Consider the following 12159-nt stretch of genomic DNA (forward strand, 5'->3'; position numbering starts at 1 on the left):
ATTATACTTAGTTGTTATAACTTCAATCAAAAGTTTGTTATTTTACAATAGCACCGGAGCGTGTTATTGCCTCTCTGGCAGAGTTGGAAGAAGAATCTACCAGAGTTTTTACTATGATTTTAGCCGGAGTAGTTAAGATCATATTGCTGTTTCTCGGCCATCTGAGGGAGGTAAAAGCTTCAGATCAGGGGACAGCGGGCAGATGAATCTGCATTGAGGTATGTAGCAGTTTTTATTTTCTGAATGGAATTGATGAGAAAATCCTGCCATACCGTTATAATGACATGTATGTATACTCTACACTTCAGTATTCTGGGGATGGTACTTCACTGGAATTACTCTGTAAAAAGTACATTAAACCCTTTAATAGGTATTTATTATGTTAAACGTTTTTTGCTGGAATGTAGAATCGTTTGCATTTTCTGAGGTACTGAGTGAATAAATGTTTGGGCATTATTTTTCCACTTGGCAGTTGCTTGTTTTAATTGTGACAGTTTCGTTTCTCTCTCACTGCTGTGTGTGAGGGGGAGGGGCCGTTTTTTGGCGCTCTTTGCTACGCATCAAAAATTTCCAGTCAGCTACTCTTGTATTTCCTGCATGATCCGGTTCATCTCTAACAGAACTCAGGGGTCTTCAAACTTCTTTGAAGGGAGGTAGATTCTCTCAGCAGAGCTGTGAGACTTATATATTGACTGTGATTAAAAACGTTGCTCTGTTATTTTTACGTTTCAAATTTAATTATTGTTACTTTACTAATGGGAACAAACCTTTGCTAAAAGTTGTGTTGTTTTCAAGGATTGATGCTATAACAGTTTTTCAGTTCATTATTTCAACTGTCATTTAATCGTTTAGTGCTTCTTTGAGGCACAGTACGCTTTTGTTAAATAAGATTGTAACCAAGTTGCAAGTTTATTTGCTAGTGTGTTAAACATGTCTGATTCAGAGGAAGATACCTGTGTCATTTGTTCCAATGCCAAGGTGGAGCCCAATAGAAATTTATGTACTAACTGTATTGATGCTACTTTAAATAAAAGCCAATCTGTACAAATTGAACAAATTTCACCAAACAGCGAGGGGAGAGTTATGCCGACTAACTCGCCTCACGTGTCAGTACCTGCATCTCCCGCCCGGGAGGTGCGTGATATTGTGGCGCCTAGTACATCTGGGCGGCCATTACAGATAACATTACAAGATATGGCTACTGTTATGACTGAAGTTTTGGCTAAATTACCAGAACTAAGGGGCAAGCGTGATCACTCTGGGGTGAGAACAGAGTGCGCTGATAATACTAGAGCCATGTCTGATACTGCGTCACAGCTTGCAGAGCATGAGGACGGAGAGCTTCATTCTGTGGGTGACGGTTCTGATCCAAACAGATTGGATTCAGATATTTCAAATTTTAAATTTAAATTGGAGAACCTCCGTGTATTACTAGGGGAGGTTTTAGCGGCTCTTAATGATTGTAACACTGTTGCAATACCAGAGAAATTGTGTAGGTTGGATAAATACTTTGCGGTACCGGCGAGTACTGACGTTTTTCCTATACCTAAGAGACTAACTGAAATTGTTACTAAGGAGTGGGATAGACCCGGTGTGCCGTTCTCACCCCCTCCAATATTTAGAAAGATGTTTCCAATAGACGCCACCACACGGGACTTATGGCAAACGGTCCCTAAGGTGGAGGGAGCAGTTTCTACTTTAGCTAAGCGTACCACTATCCCGGTGGAGGATAGCTGTGCTTTTTCAGATCCAATGGATAAAAAATTAGAGGGTTACCTTAAGAAAATGTTTGTTCAACAAGGTTTTATATTGCAACCCCTTGCATGCATCGCGCCGATTACGGCTGCGGCAGCATTTTGGATGGAGTCTCTGGAAGAGAACCTTAGTTCAGCTACGCTGGACGACATTACGGACAGGCTTAGAGTCCTTAAACTAGCTAATTCATTCATTTCGGAGGCCGTAGTACATTTAACCAAACTTACGGCTAAGAACTCAGGATTCGCCATTCAGGCACGTAGGGCGCTGTGGCTAAAATCCTGGTCAGCTGATGTAACTTCTAAGTCCAAATTACTTAATATACCTTTCAAAGGGCAAACTTTATTTGGGCCCGGTTTGAAAGAAATTATCGCTGACATTACAGGAGGTAAGGGCCACGCCCTGCCTCAAGACAAAGCCAAAGCTAAGGCTAGACAGTCTAATTTTCGTCCCTTTCGGAATTTCAAAGCAGGAGCAGCACCAACTTCCACAGCACCAAAACAGGAAGGAGCCGTTGCTCGTTACAGACAAGGCTGGAAACCTAACCAGTCCTGGAACAAGGGCAAGCAGGCCAGGAAACCTGCTGCTGCCCCTAAGACAGCATGAATCGAGGGCCCCCGATCCGGGACCGGATCTAGTGGGGGGCAGACTCTCTCTCTTCGCCCAGGCTTGGGCAAGAGATGTTCAGGATCCCTGGGCGCTAGAGATCATATCTCAGGGATACCTTCTAGACTTCAAATTCTCTCCCCCAAGAGGGAGATTTCATCTGTCAAGGTTGTCAACAAACCAGATAAAGAAAGAAGCGTTTCTACGCTGTGTACAAGATCTGTTATTAATGGGAGTGATCCATCCGGTTCCGCGGTCGGAACAAGGACAAGGGTTTTACTCAAACCTGTTTGTGGTTCCCAAAAAAGAGGGAACTTTCAGGCCAATCTTGGACTTAAAGATCCTAAACAAATTCCTAAGAGTTCCATCGTTCAAAATGGAAACTATTCGGACAATCTTACCCATGATCCAAAAGGGTCAGTACATGACCACAGTGGATTTAAAGGATGCTTACCTTCACATACCGATTCACAAAGATCATTACCGGTATCTAAGGTTTGCCTTCTTAGACAGGCATTACCAGTTTGTAGCTCTTCCATTCGGATTGGCTACGGCTCCAAGAATCTTCACAAAGGTTCTGGGTGCCCTTCTGGCGGTACTAAGACCGCGAGGAATTTCGGTAGCTCCGTACCTAGACGACATCCTGATACAAGCTTCAAGCTTTCAAACTGCCAAGTCTCATACAGAGTTAGTTCTGGCATTTCTAAGGTCGCATGGATGGAAAGTGAACGAAAAGAAGAGTTCTCTCTTTCCTCTCACAAGAGTTCCATTCTTGGGGACTCTTATAGATTCTGTAGAAATGAAGATTTATCTGACAGAAGACAGATTAACAAAGCTTCTAAATGCATGCCGTGTCCTTCATTCCATTCAACTCCCGTCAGTAGCTCAATGCATGGAGGTGATCGGCTTAATGGTAGCAGCAATGGACATAGTACCCTTTGCACGTCTACATCTCAGACCGCTGCAATTGTGCATGCTGAGTCAGTGGAATGGGGATTACTCAGACTTGTCCCCTACTCTGAATCTGGATCAAGAGACCAGAAACTCTCTTCTATGGTGGCTTTCTCGGCCACATCTGTCCAGGGGGATGCCATTCAGCAGGCCGGACTGGACAATTGTAACAACAGACGCCAGCCTACTAGGTTGGGGCGCTGTCTGGAATTCTCTGAAGGCTCAGGGACAATGGAATCAGGAGGAAAGTCTCCTACCAATAAACATTCTGGAATTGAGAGCAGTTCTCAATGCCCTTCTGGCTTGGCCCCAGTTAAAAACTCGGGGGTTCATCAGGTTTCAGTCGGACAACATCACGACTGTAGCTTACATCAACCATCAAGGAGGGACAAGAAGCTCCCTAGCAATGATGGAAGTATCAAAGATAATTCGCTGGGCAGAGTCTCACTCTTGCCACCTGTCAGCAATCCACATCCCGGGAGTGGAGAACTGGGAGGCGGATTTCTTGAGTCGCCAGACTTTTCATCCGGGGGAGTGGGAACTTCATCCGGAGGTCTTTGCCCAAATACTTCGACGTTGGGGCAAACCAGAGATAGATCTCATGGCGTCTCGCCAGAACGCCAAACTTCCTCGCTACGGGTCCAGATCCAGGGATCCGGGAGCGGTTCTGATAGATGCTTTGACAGCACCTTGGAACTTCGGGATGGCTTATGTGTTTCCACCCTTCCCGCTGCTTCCTCGATTGATTGCCAAAATCAAACAGGAGAGAGCATCAGTGATTCTAATAGCGCCTGCATGGCCACGCAGGACTTGGTATGCAGATCTAGTGGACATGTCATCCTGTCCGCCTTGGTCTCTACCTCTAAGACAGGACCTTCTGATACAGGGTCCATTCAAACATCAAAATCTAACTTCTCTGAAGCTGACTGCTTGGAAATTGAACGCTTGATTTTATCAAAACGTGGTTTTTCTGAGTCGGTTATTGATACCCTGATACAGGCTAGGAAGCCTGTTACCAGAAGGATTTACCATAAGATATGGCGTAAATACCTATACTGGTGCGAATCCAAAGGTTACTCCTGGAGTAAGGTTAGGATTACTAGGATATTGTCCTTTCTACAAGAAGGTTTAGAAAAGGGTTTATCGGCTAGTTCATTAAAGGGACAGATCTCAGCTCTGTCCATCTTGTTGCACAGGCGTCTGTCAGAAAATCCAGACGTCCAGGCCTTTTGTCAGGCTTTAGCTAGAATCAAGCCTGTGTTTAAAACTGTTGCTCCGCCATGGAGTTTAAACCTTGTTCTTAACGTTCTACAAGGAGTTCCGTTTGAACCCCTTCATTCCGTTGATATAAAGTTGTTATCTTGGAAAGTGTTATTTTTAATGGCTATTTCTTCGGCTCGGAGAGTCTCTGAGTTATCAGCTTTACATTGTGATTCTCCTTATTTGATTTTTCATTCAGATAAGGTAGTTCTGCGTACTAAACCTGGGTTCTTACCTAAGGTAGTCACTAACAGGAACATCAATCAAGAGATCGTGGTTCCTTCCCTGTGCCCGAATCCTTCTTCAAAGAAGGAACGTCTTCTACACAATCTGGATGTAGTTCGTGCCCTCAAGTTCTACTTGCAGGCAACTAAGGATTTTCGACAAACGTCTTCCCTGTTTGTCGTGTACTCTGGTCAGAGGAGAGGTCATAAGGCTTCGGCTACCTCTCTCTCCTTCTGGCTTCGTAGCATAATTCGTTTAGCCTATGAGACTGCTGGACAGCAGCCTCCTGAAAGAATTACAGCTCATTCTACTAGAGCTGTGGCTTCCACTTGGGCCTTTAAGAATGAGGCCTCTGTTGAACAGATTTGCAAGGCTGCAACTTGGTCTTCGCTTCATACTTTTTCCAAATTTTACAAATTTGACACTTTTGCTTCTTCGGAGGCTATTTTTGGGAGAAAGGTTCTTCAGGCAGTGGTTCCTTCTGTATAATGAGCCTGCCTATCCCTCCCGTCATCCGTGTACTTTTGCTTTGGTATTGGTATCCCAGAAGTAATGATGACCCGTGGACTGATCACACATAACAGAAGAAAACATAATTTATGCTTACCTGATAAATTCCTTTCTTCTGTTGTGTGATCAGTCCACGGCCCGCCCTGTTTTTTAAGGCAGGTAAATATTTTTTAAATTATACTCCAGTCACCACTTCACCCTTGGTTTCTCCTTTCTCGTTGATTCTTGGTCGAATGACTGGGTGTGACGTAGAGGGGAGGAGCTATATGCAGCTCTGCTGGGTGAATCCTCTTGCATTTCCTGTTGGGGAGGAGTTATATCCCAGAAGTAATGATGACCCGTGGACTGATCACACAACAGAAGAAAGGAATTTATCAGGTAAGCATAAATTATGTTTTTCTTGAAGGATGCAGACTTCTTCCTGTACCACTGCTTGTAGAAGGTGTCTTCCAGAAACTGGCAGTAGGACTGGGAGTTGAGCTTGACTCCATCCTCAACCCAAAAAGGCCCCACAAGCTCATCTTTGATGATACCAGCCCAAACCAGTACTCCACCTCCACCTTGCTGGCGTCTGAGTAGGAGTGGAGCTCTATGCCCTTTACCAATCCAGCCACGGGCCCATCCATCTGGCCCATCAAGACTCACTCTCATTTCATCAGTCCATAAAACCTTAGAAAAATCAGTCTTGAGATATTTCTTGGCCCAGTCTTGACGTTTCAGCTTGTGTGTCTTGTTCAGTGGTGGTCATCTTTCAGCCTTTCTTACCTTGGCCATGTCTCTGAGTATTGCACACCTTGTGCTTTTGGGCACTCCAGTGATGTTGCAGCTCTGAAATATGGCCAAACTGGTGGCAAGTGGCATCTTGGCAGCTGCACGCTTGACTTTTCTCAGTTCATGGGCAGTTATTTTGCGCCTTGGTTTTTCCACACGCTTCTTGCGACCCTGTTGACTATTTTGAATGAAACGCTTGATTGTTCGATGATCACGCTTCAGAAGCTTTGCAATTTTAAGAGTGCTGCATCCTTCTGCAAGATATCTCACTATTTTTGACTTTTCTGAGCCTGTCAAGTCCTTCTTTTGACCCATTTTGCCAAAGGAAAGGAAGTTGCCTAATAATTATGCACACCTGATATAGGGTGTTGATGTCATTAGACCACACCCCTTCTCATTACAGAGATGCACATCACCTAATATGCTTAATTGGTAGTAGACTTTCAAGCCTATACAGCTTGGAGTAAGACAACATGCATAAAGAGGATGATGTGGTCAAAATACTCATTTGCCTAATAATTCTGCACTCCCTGTATATGGCTTTGACGTTGCTTTTTGATAATTAGAAGGCCGCTAAATGCCACTGCGCACCACACGTGTATTATGTCCAGCAGTGAAGGGGTTAATTAGGGAGCATGTAGGGAGCTTTTTGGGGTAATTTTAGCTTTAGTGTAGTGTAATAGACAACCCAAAGTATTGATCTAGGCCCATCTTGGTATATTTCATGCCACCATTTCAATGCCAAATGCGATCAAATAAAAAAAAACGTTACATTTTTCCAAATTTTAGGTTTCTCACTGAAATCATTTACAAACATTTTGTGCAATTATGGCACAAATGGTTGTAAATGCTTCTCTGGGATCCCCTTTTTTCAGAAATGGCAGACATATATGGCTTTGGCATTGCTTTTTGGTAATTAGAAGGCCGCTAAATGCCGCTGCACACCACACGTGTATTATGCTCAGCAGGGCAGGGGTTAATTAGGGAGCTTGTAGGGAGCTTGTAGGGTTAATTTTAGCTTTAGTGTAGTGTAGTAGACAACCCCATGTATTGATCTAGGCCCATTTTGGTATATTTCATGCCACTATTTCACCGCCAAATGCGATCAAATTTAAAAAAATAGTCAACTTTTTCACAAACTTTAGGTTTCTCACTGAAATTCTCACTGAAATTATTATAACAGCTTGTGCAATTATGGCACAAATGGTTGTAAATGCTTCTCTGGGATCCCCTTTGTTCAGAAATAGCAGACATATATGGCTTTGGCGTTGCTTTTAGGTAGTTAGAAGGCCACTAAATGCAACTGCGCACAACACATGAATTATGCCCAGCAGTGAAGGGGTTAATTAGGTAGCTTGTAGGGAGCTTGCAGGGTCAATTTTAGCTTTAGTGTAGAGATCAGCTTCCCACCTGACACATCAGACCCCCTGATCCCTCCCAAAGAGCTCTCTTCCCTCCCCCACCCCACAATTGTCCCCGCCATCTTAACTACTGGCAGAAAGTCTGCCAGTACTAAAATAAAAGGTATCTTTTTTTTAAATATATATTTTTAGCATATTTACATATGCTGTTGTGTAGGATCCCCCCTTAGCCCCCAACCTCCCTGATCCCCCCCCAAAACAGCTTCCTAACCCTCCCCCTCTGCCTTTTTGGGGGAAATATTGTGTACTGGCAGCTGTCTGCCAGTACCCAGTTTGCAAATAAAATGTTTTTTTTTTTATTTTTATTTCACTTTTCTGTAGTGTAGCTTCCCCCCCCCAAGACCAATCCCCCACCCGCTCCCAGATCACTTAGATTTCCAAGTACTAAATATTTTGCACCCCTTTCTCCCACTTATAAAAACATTTTTTTCTGTAGTGTAGTGGTTCCCACCCGCTCCCTCCACGTGCACGTGCCCGCCCCCTCCCGTGCACGCGCGCGCGCCCACGGCGATCCCGCCCCCCGATCCCGCCCCCCTCTCTGACAAGGACCGCATCGATGGCCGCCCACCCGCCTCCCACTTCAGCTCCCACCCACCAACGAATGCAGCCATCGATGCCCGGTGCAGAAAGGGCCACAGAGTGGCTCTCTCTGCACCGGAGGGGTAAAAATTTGTTATTGCAGGATGCCTCGATATCGAGGCATCCTGCAATAACCGGAAAGCAGCTGGAAGCGATCAGGATCACTTCCAGCTGCTTTCCAAACCGAGGACGTACGCCATACGTCCTCAGGCGTTAACTGTATTTTTTCTGAGGACGTATGGCGTACGTCCTCGGTTATTAAGGGGTTAAAAAAAAACTAGAAATTTGACTGTGAAATAATAGCAGTCAGTTTCCTTCACACGTGTGCGTTTCAGGGCCTGCCAGGGCACAGTGTCACACCAGTGCAACTCATATCTGGTGTAACAGTAGTGTACATTAAAAAAAAAACTAGAAATTTGACTGTGAAATAATAGCAGTCAGTTTCCTTCACGCGTGTGCATTTCAGGGCCTGCCAGGGCACAGTGTCACACCAGTGCAACTCATATCTGGTGTAACAGTAGTGTACATTAAAAAAAAAACTAGAAATTTGACTGTGAAATAATAGCAGTCAGTTTCCTTCACACGTGTGCGTTTCAGGGCCTGCCAGGGCACAGTGTAACACCAGTGCAACTCATATCTGGTGTAACAGTAGTGTACATTTAAAAAAAAAAATACAATTTTGACTGTAATAGATTGAATAGCAGTTAGTTGTCTGCAAGCGTGTGTGTCAAGCCTACAGCGTCTACTCTGCCAACTTCTGCCAGTGCACAGTGCCACTCATATCTGTTGTCACAGTAGCTTGCACGCATAGTACCACTAATCGAAAAAAAAAATGACAGACAGAGGCAGGCCACCCCGCAGGGGCCGTCGTGGTCGTGGTGCTGTGATTCCCTTTGGCCCTAGAATAATGCAGTGTGGTGCGTTAAACGGGGAGTTTGGTCTGTCACTGTGAAGCGGGCGTAAAACTTACACTACCTGATCGATACAACATCATACCTGATGTTTTAAAGCACGTTATTCCAAACAATTTAGGAATGTTAGGTGATTTATGCCCTTTATGGATTAAAACCAGACTCTGCATCAACTATGTAATTTTCCATGGGAGTTTTGCCATGGATCCCCCTCCGGCATGCCACAGTCCAGGTGTTAGTCCCCTTGAAACAACTTTTCCATCACTATTGTGGCCAGAAAGAGTCCCTGTGGGTTTTAAAATTCGCCTGCCTATTGAAGTCTATGGCGGTTCGCCTGGTTCGCCCGTTCGCGAACATTTGAGGAAAAATTTTAGGTTCGCGATATCACTAGTTAGCATAATTACATTGTGTTATCTTACCACTTCTACAAGGTTATGATTAAGATATCGGCAGTGTGCAGTTCCAATTTTCAGAATTAGAAAACTAGTAATTTTTAGGGACAAATTACAGGAAAAGTGGATTTTATGAAAGTATATTCCAAAGTTTTTTTGTTTTTGTTTTTTTGCTATGCGTAATTAAGATGTTTATATCCTTTTAAGCACTTACTAGACACTTAATGTCACCTTTTACTTTTACCAGGTCAAAGAATTTGTGCTGGGGAGAATTTAGCCAGAATGGAGCTGTTTCTGTTCTTTACAAGACTGTTGCAGAAGTTCACATTTCGTCCTCCTCCGGGTGCTCCTGACGTTGATCTTATTCCAATGGACGGAGCTACTAGAAATCCCAATAAATATCAGATGTGTGCTGTACCTCGTACCTAGATGTGTGCTGTACCTCATACCTAGATGTGTGCTGTACCTCATACCTAGATATGTGCTGTACCTCGTACCTAGATGTGTGCTGTACCTCATACCCGATGTGTGCTGTACCTCGTACCTAGATGTGTGCTGTACCTCGCACCTAAATGTGTGCTGTACCTCATACCTAGATGTGTGCTGTACCTCATACCTAAATGTGCGCTGTACGTCGTACCTAGATGTGTGCTGTACCTCGTACCTAAATGTGTGCTGTACGTCGTACCTAGATGTGTGCTGTACCTCGTACCTAAATGTGTGCTGTACCTCGTACCTAGATATGTGCTGTACCTCACACCTAGATGTGTGCTGTACCTCGTACCTAAATGTGTGCTGTACCTCGCACCTAAATGTGTGCTGTACCTTGTACCTAGATGTCTGCTGTACCTCGTACCTAAATGTGTGCTGTACCTCGTACCTAGATATGTGCTGTACCTCGTACCTAAATGTGTGCTGTACCGCGTACCTAGATGTGTGCAGTACCTCATACCTAAATGTGTGCTGTACCTCGTACCTAGATGTGTGCTGTACCTCATACCTAGATGTGTGCTGTACCTCGTACCTAGATGTGTGCTGTACCTCGTACCTAAATGTGTGCTGTACCTTATACCTAGATGTGTGCTGTACCTCGTACCTAGAGTAGAAAATAAAGATTTAAATGTGGCCTTTTGTCAACATGTTTGTAATTAAGATTTATCTTTTTTGACTCCATATTATGTTTAATACATTTTTCTAACTTTAAATGTTTTTCAATGTTAGCTTTTTTATCAAATCCAAGTTACAAAACTGTTACAGATATTGGGGCATATTTATCAAGCTCTGTATGGAGCTTGAGGCCCCATTGTTTCCGGCGAGCCTTCAGACTCGGCGGAAACAGAAGATATGAAGCAGCGGTCTAAAGACCGCTGCTCCATAATTTGCTTCCTGCTCTGAGGCGGCGGACAGAAATCAACTAGATCGAATATGAATCCCAAGAAATATCAGATGTGTGCTGTACCTCGTACCTAGATGTGTGCTGTACCTCATACCTAGATGTGTGCTGTACCTCATACCTAGATGTGTGCTGTACCTCGTACCTAAATGTGTGCTGTACCTCATACCTAAATGTGTGCTGTACGTCGTACCTAGATGTGTGCTGTACCTCGTACCTAAATGTGTGCTGTACGTCGTACCTAGATGTGTGCTGTACCTCGTACCTAAATGTGTGCTGTACCTCGTACCTAGATATGTGCTGTACCTCGTACCTAAATGTGTGCTGTACCTCGCACCTAAATGTGTGCTGTACCTCATACCTAGATATGTGCTGTACCTCGTACCTAAATGTGTGCTGTACCGCGTACCTAGATGTGTGCTGTACCTCGTACCTAAATGTGTGCTGTACCTCGTACCTAGATGTGTGCTGTACCTCATACCTAGATGTGTGCTGTACCTCGTACCTAGATGTGTGCTGTACCTCGTACCTAAATGTGTGCTGTACCTTATACCTAGATGTGTGCTGTACCTCGTACCTAGAGTAGAAAATAAAGATTTAAATGTGGCCTTTTGTCAACATGTTTGTAATTAAGATTTATCTTTTTTGACTCCATATTATGTTTAATACATTTTTCTAACTTTAAATGTTTTTCAATGTTAGCTTTTTTATCAAATCCAAGTTACAAAACTGTTACAGATATTGGGGCATATTTATCAAGCTCTGTATGGAGCTTGAGGCCCCATTGTTTCCGGCGAGCCTTCAGACTCGGCGGAAACAGAAGTTATGAAGCAGCGGTCTAAAGACCGCTGCTCCATAATTTGCTTCCTGCTCTGAGGCGGCGGACAGAAATCAACTAGATCGAATATGATCGGGTTGATTGACACCCCCTGCTAGCGGCCGATTGGCTGCAAATCTGCAGGGGGCGGAATTGCACCAGCAGTTCTTCGTATGTCTGCTCACACATTGTTAAATTTGCCCTATTATGTGAAAACTGAAGCCATTAAATCCGTCGTATAGTATTAACCATGTATAAATAGACTTGCACAATCAATGCAAAATGGGGAACTATTCTTACTTAGGGCTAGATTACTAGTGGAGCGCTAATTATCGCTTCCGCTCACTCACTAACTGCGCTCAACTTTAGCTTTTTTGTGCGTAAGTAAAAAGTTTTTACTTTGGCACTAACCCAACGTGAGCAAAATTCCGAAGTTACAATATTGTGACCATCTAAACATATTCTCTTATAGACTTCAATAGAGCATGAAAGCGGAAAAAAACAAGACCCCTTGTTTTAAACCCCATTAGCCCCTCTTAAAAATAAAGCCCTTAAATAAGTTTTAATA

The 12159-nt window shown here is 43.9% G+C and overlaps 1 protein-coding gene across 1 annotated transcript in view; it reads left to right on the plus strand.

Annotated features, from left to right (window-relative positions):
* Positions 1–11380, plus strand: part of LOC128655969 (cytochrome P450 2K4) — an 88802-nt gene extending 77422 nt beyond the window's left edge. Inside the window, exon 9 of the mRNA XM_053709586.1 lies at positions 9629–11380. Coding sequence (XP_053565561.1) covers positions 9629–9810 — 182 coding nt within the window. The 3' untranslated portion in view covers positions 9811–11380. The remainder of the gene's footprint in view (positions 1–9628) is intronic.
* Positions 11381–12159: the final 779 nt, after the last annotated feature.

Source organism: Bombina bombina, chromosome 4 (genome assembly GCF_027579735.1).
Source record: "Bombina bombina isolate aBomBom1 chromosome 4, aBomBom1.pri, whole genome shotgun sequence".
Classification (NCBI taxonomy): Eukaryota; Metazoa; Chordata; class Amphibia; order Anura; family Bombinatoridae; genus Bombina; species Bombina bombina.